The 22303-nt window shown below is 41.5% G+C and overlaps 1 protein-coding gene across 5 annotated transcripts in view; it reads right to left on the minus strand.

Moving 5' to 3' along the window:
- The window catches only part of LOC108570106 (acetylcholine receptor subunit alpha-like 1), a 136530-nt gene that overhangs the window by 65232 nt on the left and 48995 nt on the right, over positions 1 to 22303 (minus strand). For all 5 annotated transcript variants that reach the window (XM_017931896.1, XM_017931900.1, XM_017931899.1 and 2 more), the window contains exons 2-3: positions 16769 to 16813; positions 456 to 565 (exon numbers count right to left, since the gene is read on the minus strand). In XM_017931896.1, the coding sequence (XP_017787385.1) occupies positions 456 to 565; positions 16769 to 16813 (155 nt within the window). The remainder of the gene's footprint in view (positions 1 to 455; positions 566 to 16768; positions 16814 to 22303) is intronic.

The raw sequence follows: 22303 nt of genomic DNA on the forward strand, positions 1-22303 counted from the left end.
AATGGCGGTATTAAGAAACGTTTAAGTCCAGTCTTAATGTCAGGTTCGCTTAATATCGCTGTTCGACAGTGGACGTATCGAACAGCTGTTTAAGCTGGTCCTTTCCGGTTGTAAAAATAAAATCGTTCGAACGAACAAATTGCTCCTGCAGCCTGGCTTCTCGCCATACTTCGCGCAAGACGTCGCACGGAAAATTGCTTTCCGGTCACGGTCGTATATTTTATCGCGTTTTATCAGCGAACCCCTAACCTCTCGATCATCGAAATAACCGGCGTCATTTTATCGTCTTAATTTTGTTGTTCCCCATTAGAGCTCTCCGGTAGCAAGAGAGGTTTCTTGATATTTCCCCGAAAGAAACCGAGAACCGAAATTACATTGTTTTTATAGGATTCCGTTTGGCGAATTCAATATCGCCGGAGAGTCAGGTGAATAAGGTTGATTAAAAATCGACTTACTTGTTGTAAAGAACAATATCCGGCAACCATATATGCTCCGACGGCACGTGGAGGGTGTCGACACCGCCATAATCATCCGGGTTCCACTTCAGCTTGTAATCGTTCCACTCCTGCAAGCAGAAACACAGCAAAAATAAGTCCCGTTTATTTTCGTCCTTCTACCGTGACTTTAACGTAGATAGAGTGGAGAAAATACTCGGGGCAAGTCTTTCAACCGCGAGATTATTTTAGACGGGATAATCGTGACAATAGTCGACGAAGGTTTGTTACACGTTCTGATAAAAGTTGTCGTTAATTTTCAGTCAGGTTGTACGATCGATCTTGAGGACATGGTCGAACTATGTCAATAGCTGTGAAACGGAAGGGGTAAAACTTTGGAGAAATCCTGATTGGATTAGCCTGCCCCTAGTCAGCCAACTAATAATTCCTTTTGAACGCTAGAAACTTGTTACTCTCGGAAAATAGCGACATACTATGGTGTACAGAAACTAACTTCCGTTTCATTGTCTTTACCCATGTTTCTATATGATTCTGCATGTACACTACCGGCCAAAAGTTTCGAATCACCGAGCATTGCGATTTACACAAAAATTTCCAGAAAGAGTCAGCGACTTTGAGAATTTTTTATCGTTCTGTGCTGCCCAGTTTGCTCCAATTCCTCGAAACTAGGAGCAGATATTGGAGTATCACGGAGTTAAAACACTTAGGGATCGTCGTTGCGTGAAGCAGAACTTTATTTAACAGAGATTTTTGATGATACGTGACGTGCGCGTGGTAAAATAGAGAATGAATACGGAAATGGAGAAAATAGGGCTATTTAAGGGTTCTGGGAAGATTTGGGTTGTGACTATGCAGGAGAGTTGGAAGGTGAAGAGTTCAGTATGAGTAATGGTGAAAGTGGATGACTAGTTGTGAATACAGATAAAACTACAGATATGAGACAAATTGATAAAAGTAGAATTGAGATAAACTTCAAATCTATAAAAATTTAGCAGCAGATTTAATATCGATGAAAAGTGGGAGGTGATCTCAAACTTTTGGCCGGTAGTGTATGTAAAAATAAGCCGAAAACGAAAAATAAAATTTGTTGCTGAAAAGCTGAATTTTCGAGAAAATTGCAAACTGTTACTTCTGTTCACGTTTTTATGTTGTAAATAGCGGCAATTTACGTTGTAAATAATTCTCAGAGGAAGAATTATACAGGCTTTCGAACAATCAAAGCGTCAAAATACCGTGGCATATGTCCACGACTCTGACTCGAAGAGCAGGAATTTTTATGCGTCAACAAGGACGTCACTTTCAACAGTTCATTCAGTAACGCACACGTAAAGCAATAAAATCGTTGATAAACATATTAGTAGATACTTGTCGTAGCATTGCCACTGTTAATTAGCACAAACAAGAAACCTGGAGATAGTTAAGTGCACGCGTACTCAGGTATTCAAGCTTGACTTTCATGAAAACTTTTATAAATTTGATTCCTTTTATAAATTTTCTGTTTATGTTTACATGTACGAGCACTATTTGTCCGGTTCTACCACTCGTTCCGTTTCACCCTATATAATTTATCTGAAATTTTCAGGATACCTTTATAGATAGTTTACGATACTAATTATCATTTTCCATCGATTTACCAAGATTTACACTATTTCTCTGCGAAGCGTCACGTTACCGCTATTTATCAACATAAAACTGTGGCGCAGAAATAATATTACAATTTTCAAGAAATCTTTAAGTTCAATTTCCTCGAAAACCGAGCTTCATACGAAAAAATTTATATTTACTCGATAGTATCACGCCTTCTGCCTCGCACTGTATCCCACTTGCAATCGAGTTACCATTAATCGTATCCTGCGTAAGCTGCATTTTCGTCTCGCAAATTGCCGGACAAATCTTTTCAGAAACGTGACGCAGAGTGTAATATCCTGTAGTTGCGAGATCATCGCCATTCAGAGAGTTTAACGTACTCGACGGAGCATCCTAGGATATGTCGTCTGTTATGACGCCGCGAAATCCTCGCAAACTCCCCGTCAGCTGTCCCATCGTAAAAATAACTGCGACGATAAACCGATGCTCGCGACTTTCTCCAACACGGTTCCCACGTTTAACCACCCCGCTTATCCACAATGTTCGACAAAACAACGTTTTATAGACTGGACGAAAGGAAACCAAAGGCAACCAACCCCATGTCACCGTCGGAAAAATCCACGTAGAACGAATTAGCCGCCTGCAGGCTCATCAATTACTCCGCAAGAATTCGAGGATTCGTTTTTGCACCGAAACGCCGCGCCGTCCAAACGAGCTGAACTGATTAAGAGGGAGAAAAAGTAATTACGTCCCGACCTCCGCAGAGCCTTTTCTCTCCTCCGTTTCTCATTTCGAGCTTCGTCTTGGACGGCGGTGGGTCGCGAGACACCGCGGCGGAAGCGGGGTGTAACCGAGTTTCCTCGAGTTCCTTTTATCCGGAAGCGTTGGTAGTTCGGCCTGGCTACCGATCGGTCGAGAGTTCTTCTCCATTCGTTGATATTTCTGGGGCTGATTCTTTCACGATTCTCCACCCCCCGGCCAACGAGCAAATTATCGCTGGATAAAAGAACAATTTTGTTCCTGCGAGGGGAACGAATGTTTGCACGATGGAAATGACGGAATTGAGGAGGGGTTGTTGGATTGTAAATAGTACGCCGATGAGAGGATTACTCGAGCTGACGGGTCTTCTGATGTTCAGGCTACTCCTCCACGAACAAGTTTACGGGAAGAAAGATTGAAGTTGCTTCGACGTGTAGTGTTATGATTAGTGACGAAGTTAATTGTAAGGCTAATTGTTCCTGTTCGATGCCAGTTATTTACATTTTAGAAGTCTCGTTTTATTTGTTTATTGCTATTCTACATCGTAGGTATAAATATGGGTTAGTTGAAGTATTGAGTATGTTAAGTGCTTGACCCTATTGAAAATAGCACGAAACTGAGAGTTATGAACAAAATAAGTGTTGCGGAGGAGATAGTGACCTGGATTTATTTTGTTTACGTGTTGCGTTGCAAAACGTGTCATTTCCCTTATTTCGGTATTTCAAAACATTTTTCAGGTAAGTTCGTTTTATTGTTTCAGCAATAATCTATTAAACTAAGAGCACTACGTTGCTGACATTGTAAGCTTCTTTTTCTACCAAAACTGGTAGCTCTGTAATATGGATGAATATGGACTAACCAATATTAGAATTCGGTGACTATGAGAATTGTAATAAGAAAAATACCAAAACGTTAAAATGAAAGACAAAAAAGAAAGATATATAAAATTTTGAAAAAGATATGTACGTTTGTAACTACTGTGCATAGATTGTAAATAGCATTTAAATTTAAGTTTATCTACATTTTGAACATGTTTTCAAATATTTCAACCTGACAATATGTAATTCTTACTTTTCACTTCGATTATTTTACGAGTGACCCATATTTAGACTACCTTTCTAAAAATGAAGATTTTTCCTTTTATTTCAAATGTATACTTTGCAACATACGTTGCTTTTGTTCAGCTTATTTTTATTTCGTATCATATAAATCCTAAAATGAAAGTGGTAGCCCACAGTTAGACATTCCCATCTACTATTACATTATTATCAGCCAATTTGTTCATAATAATTCTTAAGTCTTGCTTCTCCCATCAAAATGTAAAATTGCAATTATCCGATCTCAAGGGCCAAAAGTCTGTCAACTTACTTTTCGTGTGAGCTGTTTATGTAAATTTGAAAGGACATACACGCCTATTCGTGAACTGAATTATACCAAGTAGTGGCATTGCAGAAAAAAGTCAACAAATACAATCGATGAAGCGAATCTATAGAACTATGTATACACAATGTACTGTCTTTCAAAACGTACATTTTCATAGCATGTCAACATACTTTCCGCGGTGACCGTAGTTCACGCTTCGTGCAAGAATTCGTAGAAGAATTGGGGTGTAGGTAAACAGTAGGGATATTTACAAAAGAAAAAAAAAATGACGCGAGTGTTAAATGTCTGGACAAATTGAACGTGAAATTGTCCCTTTACTCGAGTGAGAAATTAGTCAATGTAAATTAATGGAAAGGAATATGATTTCACGATAAAATTCTCGCTGTGAAATAAAATGTCGATCGGAAAGAGATGGCATATCGTATCGTGCTCGTATCATGTTTGCCAATGAATTCGATGATTGTAAATAATTCAATTTGCGCCTGACTGCACGGTCGACGAATTAAAATCCCCGCGACGCATTCTCGCCCCGGGATCATCGAGGCAACTTGTCGAGTTTTTTAATAACATTAGAATGCTCCAAATCCTTCTGGATTAATATTAGCCTAACGAACCTGAATATAGTAACCCTTCCACCGCCCCACTTTTTTTTACATTTCAGCAATCGACATTTCGCGAACCGACAAATATATCAACGAATCCTTATCTCACCGTAGCACTTTAATTTCAATTGTAAAAAGGTTGGATACGATAGAACCTGGATCTAATTAAATAGCTCGATTCCAGGTTTAAATATTTCAGTGGAATTAGGAGACTTGTTAAAAGGGTGCACACGTGTGCAGAACGTTGCACGGAGACGTATTGATTTTCACCGGCATGAATTATTCCAAGCGCAATTAGCCAAGTTCGTCGATTCCGCAAAAATTCCATGCACGATTCCTCCGCTCCCGCTTCTAAATCAATTATCTCCCCGTGCATTGAGACGAATAATTTCGAGAAACCTTTCGACGAGAAAGACAGAAAAGAAAAAATTATCGTAAAGAATCCCTCGAAACCGATTGTTTCTCGATTCAATGGGAAAAATCGAAACGAACAAGAATGGCTTTTCTTTTTTACATTAATATTGTTTTGTTTTGTTTTTGTTTTTTCGGCGCACGTGAAGAGCGGAGCGAGAGTTGTAGAGAAGCAACGATTAAAGGGAAAATTGCGATAGTACGAAAATAATTGCCGAGCCAATAAGCCCTTTGCGCGTCGCTCGAGCAACGCGAGCCCTCATTGACGGAATATATTCGCTCGATTACACTGTGCCCGGCGCCGAGTCGATTCAATTGCGCTGAAGCAATTAACACTTCGGTCGTCGCGAGTGGCACGCGGTGCACTCATTAAATTAAACGACCGAAATTTCCTGAGGAAGCCATGAGGGCGTCGACATTTCATGCATCGTCGTACGCCCCCTCCCTTTCCTTTCTTTCGATACAATCGCTGTCTCATTCCACGTCGAAATTCAACGACGAAAATCCCAATCGAACGCGATTCACCTTGTTCTTCGATTTCTTTCGATTTAACGTTAACCTTTCCGTTACTAGCGCTGACTATAGTCACCCGATGCCTGACTTTCGCTGGGTACCAGCGCTGACTATAGTCATCCGACGCCTGACTCTCGCTGGGTACTAGCGGTGACTATAGTCACCCGATGACTAACTTTCGCTGGGTGCTACGCTGACTATAGTCACCTGACGCCTGACTCTCGTTGGGTACCAGCGCTGACTATAGCCACCCGACGCCTGACTCTCGCTGGGTGCTAGCGCTGACTATAGCCACCCGATGACTAACTTTCGCTGGGTGCTAGCGCTGACTATAGTCATCCGACGCCTGACTCTCGCTGGGTACTAGCGGTGACTATAGCCACCCGACGCCTGACTCTCGCTGGGTGCTAGCGCTGACTATAGCCACCCGATGACTAACTCTCACTGGGTGCTACGCTGACTATAGTCACCCGACGCCTGACTCTCGCTGGGTACCAGCGCTGACTATAGTCATCCGACGCCTTACTCTCGCTGGGTGCTAGCGCTGACTATAGCCACCCGATGACTAACTCTCACTGGATGCTACGCTGACTATAGTCACCTGACGCCTGACTCTCGTTGGGTACCAGCGCTGACTATAGCCACCCGATGACTAACTCTCACTGGGTGCTACGCTGACTATAGTCACCCGACGCCTGACTCTCGCTGGGTACCAGCGCTGACTATAGCCACCCGATGACTAACTCTCACTGGGTGCTATGCTGACTATAGTCACCCGATGACTAACTTTCGCTGGGTGCTAGCGCTGACTATAGTCACTCGACGCCTGACTCTCGCTGGGTACTAGCGGTGAAAAAATATGATTATTTTGTAATCGGTATACATAAAGTGCCGGTACGGTTAGTATTAAAACATCATTTAGCTGGTTTCGAATTTGTATAAAAAAAGATGGAGGATTGGCCGTATATTGTTTAAAGAAGGACAAGAGACGAATGTTCAGAGTAACATAAGTGTCTTATCGTTTCATGGGACGCACGAGTGAGGTTTAGAGGCTACGTTAAGGGCCCGAGGCTACGTTAATATAAAGCTTAATGTTCCTTAAATTAATCCACAAAAAAATTACGGAGCTATTTTTTGGTATATCTCCTAAAAGTCTCATCAAAGTTAAGAAACATTCTACACAAAAAATAGTACAAATTATTAGTACTATGAAAAGAATTGCTCCGCAGTTTTGAAGGTACGTTAGTACTAAACACAATTTATAAAAATCAAATTAAAAGCATAAACATTCCGCCAATGACACGTGTTCGAACAAATTTCTAGTATCATTTCTGACTTCATTATGGTAAACTAAGCAAACGTCATGGATACTATTAAAACCTCCATTCCTTTATTAACACTTTAAGATACAAAAGATTGTGAATCATACACTTCAGAATTTTTACTTTTGTCCATTGCACGAAACACTGTGCGCCGTAACGAAAAGGTTAATTTCACAAAGGCACAGGACTCGAGGTATTTCTCTCGAAGCTCGCGAGGACGAACAAGTCACTCTAAGTTCCCGTAAAAATTTACTATTCCTCTCGACGTGACGATAAATTACGCATCCGCGACGGGAAGCGCGTCGAGACAAGGAGAGCCCCGCGTACGACGTCGTAAAATCGCGACCGATCGCACAGCGTCGACCGTGAGGGGGGGAAAAAAAACGACGCCAATTTGACGCGACGATGCTCGTCGCGGGGTGAAACTGCTTTGGATATCGCTTTCGAAACTGCTTGACAAATGCGGCTTGTTAGTCTCCCATGCTGGAAATGGGTATCGTTTTCCCGATACCACGGAACCATATCTTATTTCCCTAACATATTTAAACCTTCTCTTTACTCCACCGAAAGACTCATATTTTCTTAGAATGAAAACCAGATTGCTTCCAGATCTTGCGTTTGAATCTTCACACACTTTATTACGAGTTTGCTACGAGAAAAAGAAGAGATTCGATATTTTCACGATTGGGTCGCCGATCGATGGAAATAATTAGAGAAGTATCAAGGTTAAGAATAATTATGTTTAGAACAGGTTTACTTCTGAGATTAAGCTTTTCGCTACAAACTTTAACGTTTCTTTCGTTAATTTTCTATTATTGACAAGAAGGTTCGAAATTTCTAACAAAAATGGCGAATTCCGAGTTTCTTCCTGCGTCTCAATAGCAATTAACGCATCGTGAATTCGCGCGTACCCAAGTTTTCCCGAGTAAACTGAAAACGATACCGTTGCATGAGCTTTTTTCCGTGAACCTTGTGACGTGTACATTGACAATTTTCTCGCTCCCTAAAGGCGGTGAATTGACGTTGGGCGTTGACCAAGACCTTAATTTCATCAAGTTTCCTCCTCCCATCAAAATGTATATGTCGGAAAAAACGGAGGTTTGACCCCTTGGAAAGGGATATCGAACTGAAAACAAGGGAAAAAACGAAGTTTGTGTATCAGAATAGATCAAGGAGTGAAACTAGCGACACATTATATTCACCGATGTAGATTCCAATTTTGATATGTATATGCGGGATTAATGCTTCTCTAATATGTTGGCAAAAGAGTACCGAACATTATAGAAATGATTTGAAGTAAAAATGTTTAAGTTCAACGGAGTTATATTTTTTTCAATATCAACCGCGCAGGATGACTTAACCCTTTGAACTCCAAATTTTTTTGTAAATTTTCTTTTCGACAACTCCCTATTATTTTAAGAATTTTATTTGAAATGCACTTCAAAAGACATTTGCTCGATAAGAACCAATTTAAACAATTTTTTTTACTAATTATATTGAAAATAGCATTAAGGGCCACCTATTGCTCATTGAGGTAAAACAAATATCGCGAAATATAATACATATTTAAACTGGCAATTTAAAAATTACTTCATTCATACCTGTGAATAAAACTGATGTCGAGTCACACTCGACAAAGGAGCCCAAAGGGTTAATACTTCTACGTAATTCCATAGATGGTGTCAGAATGAAACAATCAACACCAACGTTCAAATAAAAATTCTATCTATTCACGTGGATAAAATCGATCAAGAGGTTGATAGAATATGGAAAACCTCTGATCAACGGCGTAGCTGTTGTCGTAGGCGTAGATTGTCACGTTATCGGAAAGCTATCGACCTTCGAAGAAGCGAATAGACCAAAATTGTGCTCGATTTACGTGCATGAGGTCCTTGAGACTGGCGTGTACCTCCTTCGACTGGGGAGGATATGTAGAAATTCGCGTATTGCCGTTGGAGCAGACTGAGGATTTTCGAAGGATCCGCGAAAAGACGGGAAGTTCACAGCCACCGTGAAGATTGCCAGCTTATTCCGCCATCTGAAGACGTCGAGGGCACGAAGAAGCCTGACAAACGCTGTCTGAACACACGTCATTGGCTCCTCTAACATTGACACACGAGTGTTCAACGAGTTTTCGACGAAGAGAATGTGTTTCAAGATATTTTTCATCGATAAAAATCGGTAATTGGTTAATTCGTCTGAAAGAGTTAGAGAGAGGTATTGGTGCGAATGGCAGATTAATGCGGTTTTAAGTTTCATCAGTTACGAACAATCTACGGCGCTGTTTTCTTTCGGGAATTGGAGGATCGCCAGTCGAGTATAACATTAATTTTAGAGCGGGAACGGACTGGAGAAAACGGGATTACCCGAAATTGCTTTGGGATATTCGTTTGACGAGCAAATTATGCGATCGTTGGTATTGCTTGTACCGAATTTCTCGATACGAAACGGAGAATAATGCAATCTTTTCTTGACAACGAAGCTGGTAATTATGGTTTAACGTCGTTTCATCGAGATACAGTTATTCGATAATACTTTGTTTTTGGCAAATCTGACGAAACAGCGAGACTCCAATGTTGTTTCTTTGAGTAACGAAACCATTTGGGAGATATTCTAAATTTATCGATACCCTAAATTTCGAGATTTCATTTTCTCAATTTACCGCGACAAGAAATCGTTGGGACTGAAGAGGACAGGGAAAAGGTAGAGGTACAATTGAGAAACAAGGCAGAATCGAAAGGTCGTTCGCCAGTGAGACTGACAATTGGTCGTGAAAGCATTTGGAAGCGCGAGACACGCCAGCTCACAGCAACAATGCCAGACTGCTAGAATAAATGCGGCCGATTTTACAGAAATCCGGCCGCTTGCTTTTCCACAGGCTTGGAAAGATCGTCGGTTGTTCTGGCTTAGTCGGCCGTCGTGTTAAACGTCGTATCGAGTCGTTCACCCCCTTCAGACTGTGAAAATCGAAAGTCTACCTTGAAGATCCCGATGTCTAGAAACACCGAGAACTCCAATGGAGAACAATGCTCCTCGCATATTTCTCTTTGTTCGTGACAAATTACCAAGCCAATAGAACTTGTTCGAGTTTTATTAAATTCCAGGTCGTTTGAAGATCAAATGTTTGTTGCGTCGTAAACGAACGCAGATTTTTTCGTACGTTTCGTCGCGGTCAATAGACCGTTTTCAGGGTGGCCTCGCACGAAGGTCCACACCCCAGGACACTACGAAACTAGACTCCAGAGCCGGACTGCGCATCTTACCCTGGCGCCTTCATTGTTCGACAATATAAACACTGCAGACGCCATAGAAATTACAAACGGAAAAGCATTCTCAGAATATTCCACGTTCCACCGCCTTTACCCTTTCCTAAAACAAAAGACACTCCCACATCATCCAATCCCAACCACCCTTCTCTGAATATTCAACCAATCACATTTTAGACGAGTTTTCCTCGATAACACACCATCAGTGACGACTAGACACATTGCAACCTTCGTAAGACACACTTCGGCCTTCGCAAGGCAAACTAGACTCAGTCGAACCTTCGTAGGACACATTTCGGCTTTCGTAAGGCACATGCGCACAATCTAGACTCAATTCGGCCTTCGTAAGGCAAACTAGACTCAATTCGCCCTTCGTAAGGCAAACTAGACTCAGTCGAACCTTCGTAGGACACATTTCGGCTTTCGTAAGGCACATGCGCACAATCTAGACTCAATTCGGCCTTCGTAAGGCAAACTAGACTCAATTCGCCCTTCGTAAGGCAAACTAGACTCAGTCGAACCTTCGTAGGACACATTTCGGCTTTCGTAAGGCACATGCGCACAATCTAGACTCAATTCGGCCTTCGTAAGGCAAACTAGACTCAATTCGCCCTTCGTAAGGCAAACTAGACTCAGTCGAACCTTCGTAGGACACATTTCGGCTTTCGTAAGGCACATGCGCACAATCTAGACTCAATTCGGCCTTCGTAAGGCACACGCAACAGATAGCAAATAGCTTTCGACCAACTATGGTCCTACGACACATTTTGTAGAACACACTCAGTAGAATAACCATAGTTATATCAAATATAGTTAGTGTAAAATTCCAAGGTATTTTACTATCCATCACTGCATACATACAGTCCACTTCTACTTTCGAAAGACTTCAATTTATCTCGCGATAAGTTTCGGAGTCGCGTCATTTATTTGTCGCGAAAACACAAACCGTCGACGTCGTGACGCACGACAATCTTCATCGGGTGGATGATAAAAGAACGAAGATTCTGGTCGAGTTAAAAATTCTCGTCCATCCGTTGAATGTATCGGGGAAATTTTGAAATCTTCGTAAACATTCTTCAACGCAGAGATAGACGGTGACTCTTACTAATATTCGGACACTCTTTAGAACAGTATAACTTTTTAAAAATTGGACTTAACGACTTGAGTTTTTTTGAGAAGTTAGAAGGATTAGTATACTAGATGACGCGTATAAAATTTTTTGAAAAAATTGCTATTTGTGGAAATCGCGAAGAAAATTGTAAATTTGCGCATGAGCAACGCAACACCACTGCGATATTATTTACACACACAAAAAAAATTAATAAATTTATAATAAAACTAGTGTCTCAAAAAGATATATATCTCACAATACGATTTTGTTTAATCTGACCGATACTGACGCTACTTCAGACATTTGTGCAGTTAATAGTTTATTGCGTGAAACTGATGTCACAGAAACCATTGACAATTTTTCAATTAAAAGACCGGGAAGAAAAAATTCCAGTAAACCTCGTCCTCTGTGCGTTTCTTTTAATTATCTCCTAATTTCTCTTAGTTTCTCTTAAAATCTCTGAAGAATAAACGTAGATACTCTGGTTCTGCTAGAATATCTAATGACTCTACAGTGAAGCAACGTGCGTTTTTAAATGATTTGCGTGTGAAATTGCGTGATATGAACGATCAAAACAAGACTATTAGATATGTCAACGGTACTCCTAAGATTGTTACGATAAACCGACAACAATCAAAAAACTTAGCACAGAACTTGTCTATATATTATCATAATGTCAGAAGTTTACGCACGAAATTGAATAATTTACAGCAAAAGGTCGCTTGCTCTTCACTTCAATCTGACGTCCTTATCCTAACTGAAACCTGGCTTACCGATAGTTTTTCTGACAGTGAGCTAGGCTTAAATAACTACACCATTTACCGATGCAACCGATTTAAACAAACTAGTTGATATTCCAGAGGAGGCGGAGTTCTTATTGCTATTCGAAACACCTTACGCAGTAGTGGCACTATCAATACCGTTTTCAATGTGGAACACTTATTTGTTGAAGTCACATCTGGAGCTCTTCCCCTAATAATCGGTGTGGTTTATTTGCCTCCGTACATTGTTCTGCTATTTCTGATGTTTTAGACAAATATTCGAACTGTAACTATATTATTTGTGGCGATTATAACCTTCCTCGTATCACATGGTCCGGCTCCAACTCATTTCCCGCGAATTCAAATGTTTCCACTAACGAAATTGCATCTGCTGGAATTCTCTCCTCTACTTTTAACTTTTATAATGGATCCCAATGCAACTCTGTGCTAAATTCGTTCGGCAATACTTTATATTTAATCTTTTCAAATATCGCGTCAACACATGTGATGTGCTCTCCTGAGTCGTTTGTAAAATGTGCTAGTTACCATCCCGCTCTCCACATCTCGATTAATCTTCAAAACATAAGAAATCCTCAGCATACCACATACTCCTATTACAACTTTAAACATGGCGACAACAATAGTATTATTGACTACTTAAGTCTTATAGAATGGGACGTTTTGCCCGCAAATACTAACGTCCGACGATTCTACCAAACTTTTGTATGACCCATCGACAACTTTATTCCAAAAATGTATTATAAACATTCGACTTTTCCTAAATGGTTTTCTCATACCTTAATTGGATTGGTTTGTAAAAAGAAACAGGCTCAAAGAGCCTTTAAAAGGAGTTCTCAACTGTCTGACTACTTGACTTTTGTCAACTTGCGAGCCGAATGTAAGAGAATTGCTAAACATTGTTATTCTTCGTACGTAAGCAAAACTGAACTATCGGTTCGAAATAATATTAAATCCTTTTGAAGTTTTGTAAATTCTAAGCGAAAAACGTCTGGCTTACCATGCAACATGTTTTACAAAGAAAATGTGGCAACAGACGATGATAAAATTGTGAATTTATTTGGTACGTTTTTTAGATCAGTTTCAGATCGCGTCGACAACAGACAGTTATGTTATGTAAAGTCTTTTTTCTTTTTTGTGAACATTTATGTAAGAGGGCTTCGGTCCGTTTATAAATAAATAATAATAATAATATACACATAAACGTGTACATATGTACATGTTTGTAATACTGCTCCTATAGAGAATGCGGCTCTCGAGGATTTTTGATGGAAGATATTTAGCTCCTATTACGACAAAGTTTGGCCACCCCTGTTCTAATCCTACGAACCTTCCACGCACGCAAGTAACACGGGTCACGGATGAGCCAGCTTCGTCGGCCGACAGTCGACACGGCATCGAATAGCCCAGGCAAATACAAACGTATGCAGCAGCGAGAAGAAAACGAAATCGTAAGACACGGGGTTGAGGAACATGTCGAAGATCGCGGCAGAAGCTGGTATACGGCGACAGGGAAACGAGGGCTTGGTTATGCTGTCGCGTCAAACAGAGTCAACAAGGCTAAAACGTCTCGCTACGTCATCCAAGTGGTATACACGATTGTTTACGTACTCTTCGGGCATCGGTGAACTTCCGAAAGAAGCCGGGAGCCACGACTTCCTTTGCCGTCCCCAACAATGGCAAACAATCCCGGGCGACTGATAAAGGACAGCCACTTCGCTTGGCAGACGATCTTGGCCGACGGCGCACTTTTCCCTCCCATCTGATCCCCTCCGCCCCTCTGTCCCAACCACCCTCTGACGGTGTGTTACTACGTTCCATTCCTCCCCTGTTCCTGTTGCGGCCAGGAAGCGAGAAAAAGAGGCGCGAGATCTATTGACGTGGACAAACGATCTTGGCTGCGGCTAAGGGGTGAGGGTGGCGACGAAAAACCAACAGGCTGCCAGCCAGTTGCTGCTCGCCTACCGATTCTTACAGACGCTTGAAAAAAAAAAATTGTCTCCAAAGGTAGAGACCCTTTTGACGTCTGTAAATACGTGTATCGTGGATGCAGAAGGTCTGTTTAGCGATATATTCAGAAACGAACTGCAACGGGACAGATAGGATTTTTAATCAGATTTGAAATTGAAGTTGTCTAGAAATAGAGGATAACTCAATTCCATGCTGCAGTATATATTGCGAATCTTCCGTCCAATATCGCGAATAAATTTGACGAAACTAAATGCTAGGAGAAAACAAAGAAAAGCAGAAATGCCGGAGATAAAAGCGTGTGTCTGAAGAGTAGGAATACCAGGACAGGGCCAAGAGCGTGGCTCACAAGGAGAGGTATGTCAATACGGGATCGACCACCGTTTCGCGATTCGGATTTCGTCGTCAACAGGCACGGAATGAAATTCGTCTGCTTTGAAATTCCAAACTCCGCCGGCTCGCAAAAAGGGGAGAGATCCCGTTCGGTCAAAGTGACGCCGCCTCCAGCCTCGATTTCTCCCTTTTCCTATTCGTTCCCCCATCTCCTTTCCCGGCCCCGTCTCGGTGAATTCGTCTAGTCCGGGGCAATCGTAACTGGGAAAGGGGGAAAAAGGGTTTCGTCGACTCTCCTTGCGATCGTTTTCCAGCCAGAACGACCAGTTCGTTCGCCGGTTCTCGGAGGCATAAGCTCCTGAAGACTACCTATCCAGCCTCTTGGGGGATCGTTTCACGAATCGGGACACGGTTCGTTAACTTCTGGCGTTAGCACAGGGGAACGTAAATGGTACCGTGGTCATATATTTCATTTCGGACGGACTCTCTTGAGCCTGGCGTTCGACCATGAAATAAAATTAGTTTCTTTTTTTTCGTGGGTACCTCGGTGTACCGTTTTATCGTATTTAAACGGTGACTTGTGTCACTTTGCTGATAGAAGTCTAGTTTAGGCTGATTGAATAATTGTTAATAGTAGCTGTTTAGTGTACTCGCGGTGATCTTGCGATCTTTCGAGTTTGGCTGAATTTGCACGATTGTGCCGACTAATTACAATTCGAAGGACCACTCCAGTGTATCGGGAGACTAACTAATTTGCTCGTGTTTGGTTTCCGGAAGATTTCAATGTTGCTTGTTTCACGATTGTGCCGACTAATTACAATTCGAAGGACCACTCCAGTGTATCGGGAGACTAACTAATTTGCTCGTGTTTGATTTCCGGAAGATTTCAATGTTGCTTGTTGCTAGCCGAATGGATTCTGACTTCGAGGTCTCAGAAAAAGTTCGAAGACACCTCGGTCAGGATACATTTGGCGGGGGCGAGACACGCGGATTGGTTATTACAATTTCGACTTCGACGAGGGAGGTGGTTGACTATACGCGATTGGCAAACTATTAAACAAAGAACGAACTAAAGGGACGCTCCCAAGTCAACGGTCACTCTCAAGTGTCGTCCGCACCCATGAGTGACGCGCGCGGAAACTCGCGTGTCCCGATGCGATAAACGCAGCAGGTAATGAGTCTGGGCAGCGCTTCGTCGCTAACAAAAACATACCAAAGTGGAGACCAAAAACCCGAGAAGTTAAAATATAACAAACAGATGTGGACGAGAGCCACGAGAAGAAAGGCATCGAACTTCTAAATAAACGTTGAAGTGCTCGATGGCCTCCCAAATTTACAACTGCTGCGAAGGACCGAATAATTTCCAGACCCGTGCCTGGAAAACGCCGTAAATCTAATAGGACGACTAAACAGTAGCAAACAACTAGATTAGAGAATAAATCGAGTTATGAATGACAGGTGGAGAACTTATGTGTGTATATCTCAACATGAGCTACGACAAAGTAGCACGTTTCATGTGTTTCACGAAGAGCACCGTGTGTCAGTTTGCCACTTATAGGGGTTTTCCTACTGTGACGGGTTGAAAAATCAATTTTTTTTTGTTTTGCGTTTTCTTATAGTTTATACAGAAAATATGTCCACGAAGATTTGAGGCTTGATTCTCAAAATTGGCAGAGATATATGCCTTGAAAAGAAACGGTTTTATATAGTCTTAAACTGTAGTTCAAACTTTAAACGCGTTTTTCTCGAAACAGCATTTTCGAAACTGGCTGACATGATTACCAAAAAAACCAGAAGTCTGTTCCACTGGAAATTTGTCAGGTATGTTCAGTAGATGTTGCTTTATCGTCTGAACTAGAATTGTGCAAATATTTTCAAAATTCAATCTTTGCTGCCCATTTTTTGCTAAAATCGAAAGCAGTTTCTTTGAAACCTTGCCATTTCTTTATTTCTCGATATGTTCTTATTATTCTAGTTCAGACGATAGCCACACGTCTGCAGATTAAGACTTTGGTAAGTTTACTTTTATAAGTTTCAGTGATTTGCCGTGTATCGTGTTTAGCAGATAGTTAGAAAACATATAAATCAAGTTAAATCATGATTTCGGTACCGAACACTAGCTATCGCAAGTAATCTAGCGAGTTGGTTTTCTTAAAAGTTCAAGTTAACTTGAAAAAGTCTCCACGGATTAATTCCTCGAGATTCTTTCACTTCGAACATGTTAAACAATTTACAGGACAATGTGATACAGGTTTCGAAAAAAATATCATTGTACTCACTTGTTCCACCCAAACGTTCGTCGTCATTATCTGGTTCTTCAGGTTCTGAAAAAGAAAGCAGAGACAACGGTATGAGGATCGGATTTCCAGAAAGTAGTTCGCGGCCTCGAGAGTTTCTAGTTTCCGGAGGACGGATTTATTGGGTTTTCAAGATACTGAAACGATAGTGGAGGGCAGGGAAAGCGGGAGAGAAACAAGCCTCTTGACCATCGAGAAACTCAACAAATCATCTTACCTCCAGAGTCTAGACTCCTTCGATTTGTCAATGTTAAGAGAACGTGAACTTCGAAAATCTAACAGGAATCTTTTTTAACTGGTACAAGAAAACAAAAGTGGACCCCTACTACCATCGATCCATTCCGCAAAGTGGATCTCAGGTGTCCTCACAGGTCCAACTCGATAATCGAATTTTAAAAGCTTCTCGAAGAACCCCAGTATCTAAGGGTTATAAACGGTAGTATCGATTTACTACGATTTAGAGTGTCGGCCTTTCTTCGATCTTAACCGTGCTTACAACTATCGCTCGCTTGTAAGACGATCGATTCGCGATCATGCTACAGAGTATTAACATAACCCTGAGGGTGTCCAAGTTCGACGAACTCGTAGATCAACGATAGCGTTGTCCTTGATCGGCTGTTCATGCTACAGCGATCCGATTCAGTGCTACCGCCGATATGTTGTACGATAGAAATCGAAGTCGACAAGTGTCACGTTGTTCAGATTTCATTGTACAAGGTGAATTTACCTATTCTTGAATTTTTAACATTATTAGGTTATTAGCTAATTACTATCATGGGTAAAACTGCAGAGAATAAAATACTCGATTAACCCTTTAACCCCCATCTGTCCCTCGTGTCAATTTGACACATTTTTCCGGTAAAAAATTGTATCATTCGGCTATTTGTAGAAAAATTTTCCGTTTATTTTCTATATTTAACTCTTTGCGGTCGGAGCCGGCCGAACGAGTTATATAAACTAAAACTTTACTTAAATTCAAGAAAATTTTTGGTCAAAGTCCAAGAAAACATATGTAATGGTTTTTTCGGTGTGTTTGGGGTGTCTGGTGGTGGTGTGAAAGTGGAGAATTAGTTCTTACATTTGTTATATTGCTTGTCTGAAATTGGTGAACAGACTTGGGCAGCTATTTGCCGACACGCGTCTGCAACGGTGAAAAGACACTCAGCCGCAAAGAGTTAATAAAAGAATTTACAAAATTAATTATTTATCTTTTCATTTAATTGATTTTTTACCATTGTGTCAAATTGACACCGAGGGACCTATTAAGATGCGAAACTGAGGGACGGATGAGGGTTAACTGCGGGTATACATTCATGAGACTGGCTGTTCAAATGAAAAAAAAAGGTCAATAAGTGATACTAATGAAAATATTAGGTGTAGCAATGAATTCACATAATTGATTCAAAGCCACCGAGTTTCTATCGCAAAAGTATTCTCAAGCTGCCAGAAAAATGTGAAAAGGTCATCGGCAATGACAGAAATTATTTCGATGATTGATCTGCTTTCGTTCTTTTTAAACGAAACTTTGATTGTACACAAAGGTCGGACTAATTCGTTTCTACGCGTAATAATAAGTAGGCATATAAACAAACAAATATTTGTTGTATAGAAAAAATATCAATGTAAGTACAGTGAGGAGCAAAAGTGAACATACATACGATATTTTTACAAAAATGAATTTTTATTCAATGTTTGCATATAGAATAAAAAAAAAAAAAAATACATAGCATTAAGTACAATGTTTTAGCTTTCCAAAAAAATTTTACCGGTCGTGATATCATTATTATTTTGATAAATAATTCTCAGAGGTTGCGAGAACATTATCGACTTCGGCACGGATGCTTCCTTTAGCGTAATGTTACATTCCTATCGAAAGATACACCTTGTGCTTGTGCTTTATTTTCAAATAATTACTCATTTCATTCCATTTCAGTTTCAAATGAAATCTACTTTTGCACACACCGATTGTGTTTTATTTTCAAATCGGGCACGGACTTTTGCAATCATCCAATATAACGCGGTAGAAAGATGAAGCTTTATTTCTCTCCGTTTGGAACTTTATTTTTCACAATAATATCCCCCCAGGTGTGAAATATAAATATTTATTAAAGTCACTATAATACAATAAGTAGAAAACTAAAACCGTTCTTATAAAATGAACAGTACAAAGAAATAAGTAACCGTAGCCAGATCCCAGTTTGTAAACAATTCAGCATCATAGGATATCTTAAAGTTGCTCGTTTGCAACAGTCGTGTTTCACAAAAATTTCGTTTCGTCGTCTGTCGACGACAGTCGTGATTAGAGGGTTAAATATTATTGTGGAAAAGTGTTCCTTCCGTAAGTAGTAATAAATTCGAAGCATCAAGATGAAAAGCTGCAAGGATTCGCAAAGATCGACGCTCGAGTTTTTCTTCTCCTGAAAAGAACTAGCGTCGTTAGGGATGCGCGTAGCAAATCCCTTGATCCAGCAATTAGATTCCCGTTTTCGAGAAACGTTCCTTGTTCCTTGGGCCAGCACACGCGAGGGTTTATCACGAAGACGTTGCTTCCGGATCCCTCGCCTCTTGGTTCCCCGGAAAAACTGCAGTATATAGGGAAGAGAAACAGTGGAGGGAGGACGGAGATAAGCCGTCGCGGGACAAAACCTAGGTCTGTGTTCACAAAGAGGCGAGAATTATGGTTCCAACGGGGACAGTGTCACCTGGATTAGAAGAGATTGCTGCCAACGCCGCAATTACACACGGTGATTCAGATGCTTTTGTCCCGAGGACTCATTGTACCGTGGGAATATTATTCGACAGTTTTTTCCCTCCTCGCGCGTTCGTCATAAATCCGTTCAGACAATTATTCCTTCATCGTCTGAATTACCTAATTACACGAGAGCTTTGTTTCGGATAGGTTTTCTAATTGGTTGTTCAGTCTAGAATTTTTACAAACATATTTTACCGATAATTACCACGTTGCATGCACCACCGCTTTTACAACGCGTGCTATCTAGAGAGAATTGCACCGGAAATTTTGTTGTTTTCTAGGTACGGCTTGTAATACGACCGGCATTTGCGTACCAGCAATTGTACGCCGTAAATGAATACGCTATGCAGCCGCATAAATGGTTTATCCTTGCACACGCTACTTAAAACGTGAAGAAAATAACGTGCAAGCGTCGTACTTAAATAAGTGCGTTTAACCGATATCCAGATTTTTAACATCGGATAAACAACGCGTGATAATTTGTTTACAGGCAGTAAGGAGTGTTCGGGTAGAAGCACGAGAAAGGAAAGATCGATCGAGGCTAACTTTATGTAACTTTTTAAATAAACCCCTTTACACGTAAGTAGAACGTGTCTGACCATATACGGACTCGTACTACTGGCGCCTGTGTACCATTTTCCCTATCCAACCCGAAACTCGTATTCCTCGCTCGATTTAAAACGCAAGATAGGGGAAGGAAAAATACAATAGCTACTCCAGGTCGCCTATTGCCACGCATTCACCCCTCAAAAACAGCCGCACAACCCCTGAATACGGCGGTGTAGAGGGTGAGTCACTTCGAAACGCCTAGCTTATCTAAAAAGTCTGCCCCTTTCATTGGGTGACGATCCTAAACAGGCTACTCCGTGAGACACACCGCCATGCTTGTTTACGTGTAACCAGTCTAATGTTATGGAAATTGGATGTCGAAAGAAAACAGAGGGGTTCTGGGCGACGAGCTTCCTCCGGAGACGTACGAAATAGAGGAATACGAGGAATCCACTTTCCGCCTTTTGCACCGTATCTTCTTCTTCTTCTCCTTTCTTTAGCCGCGTGTAATTTCAGTTTCACTTTCCCCTCTTAACCGCGTTTCCTCGCTTTTCAACACTTATCTACCATTTCAACCCACCCTGTCGCCATTTTCTCACACTCGGATGTCGTTTCTTCGCCCCGATATCGCCAACATCTATTTACCGGTTTTACGTGGAACATTCAGATCGGCCTGGGCACCACGCGTGCAGGGAATACCATGGCTGTGTACGTTTAACGACACCTCGGAGAAATTTTGAGGAAAAGTAACGGAAGAGAAAAGGCGAGACCCCATCCCTTCCGGTTCCTTACTGTCTCTCCGCACGGAGAAGGGGAGGAGGAGCCACTGGAGACCGTGGGATATTTTCAAGCGGCGGACGCTTGAATTTCTTCGTGGCCCGAGTACAGGAATTATGCACCGAGATGTGCATAATGCATTCCACGGCGCAGCAAGGCCTGAGGACTTTGGTCACCGAGAGGAAATATTCAGAAGGGGCGTGGCACAGTCTCCTCGCCTGCGTTATTCGTGGATGAAAGATGCAGTCGACGCTGAAGCTACTCTTCCCAACGAAAATACAATTGTTTCTACGAACCGGCAGTCATGTTTTTCACCAGTCTTCGATGTGCTCTCTTAGATTTAAGTGGATTTTGGGAAAACTGTTGTTTGTACGATACACCGAAGATCACGGTTTTCAACAAAACTACTCGAATGTACAGGGTGGACCAAAAGTCAGGTACTATTTTAATGAAAATGGTTTAATTTATCTATCTTTTGCAGCCCGTTAAGATGAATACAGAGGGGCGTCTAGCAATAGTTATTTGGCGAATGAACTTTCTGTTCCTTTCTGACGCCTCTAACTCTCGCTATAAACATTCGCGCGCAATTCCCGTTTCTACAGTACTATAATAATATCAAACTTCTTCGGTAAGTAGACTCTACGCGGTTTCAAGAGAAGCAAATTCGATCAGACGAAGAAAAAATCGAACGAACAACAACTCAAGAGCTCAGAATGTACGTTCCAGAATTTCGACGAAGGAACATCCAACATTTCATTTTCTTCACCCCCTAATCTAAAGCATTTAATCCAAACAGTCTTCTCCAGCGCCTCGAAAATTCGAAACTCAATCACTGACTATAATAAACCTTCACACCTATAATTATTCGTGCATAACTAGTTCAAGAGAAGTGTGCACACGGTAGAGCAACGCTTATCTTTTCTGTTCATCAGCTCTAACGTCTGCACGGAACCCAACAAACGCAAATCGAGCGAGTCACACGCGATCCTGTATCAGGGCCGCTCCGGCAGCCGTCTCGGGAGCAAGAGCGCTCTTTTTATATTTAAGAAAGCGACGAAAACCGAAGGAAAACATAGCTGTAGGTCGGCTCGTCTCAAACTAGAGATTTCAGAGGCTCGGCCGGGCACGGCCGGGGCAAGAGCGCTCTTTTTTGCCCTGCGGGCAGAGCTGGGCAGCGGCTGGGGCAAGTGACGTCGGCAGTCGTAAAAGGAGTGGGGAACAATCGTAGACTGGTGTTGGAATGTTCGTCTATTGCTCGAATTTGTCTGACCACTTTAAATAAGTACATAGAACAAGTTCAAGATCGGTGCAGTAAGGGGTGGTGCTCGAGATAGAAAGACAGTCAGGATTAGTATATAATAATGATTAAAGAACTATGTTTATACGGCCGTCTGCCTATCTTTTCCTCGCGTTTATACTTCACAACAATCTTTCAAAAG

Source organism: Habropoda laboriosa, unplaced genomic scaffold (genome assembly GCF_001263275.1).
Source record: "Habropoda laboriosa isolate 0110345459 unplaced genomic scaffold, ASM126327v1 scaffold9, whole genome shotgun sequence".
NCBI classification, from domain to species: domain Eukaryota; kingdom Metazoa; phylum Arthropoda; class Insecta; order Hymenoptera; family Apidae; genus Habropoda; species Habropoda laboriosa.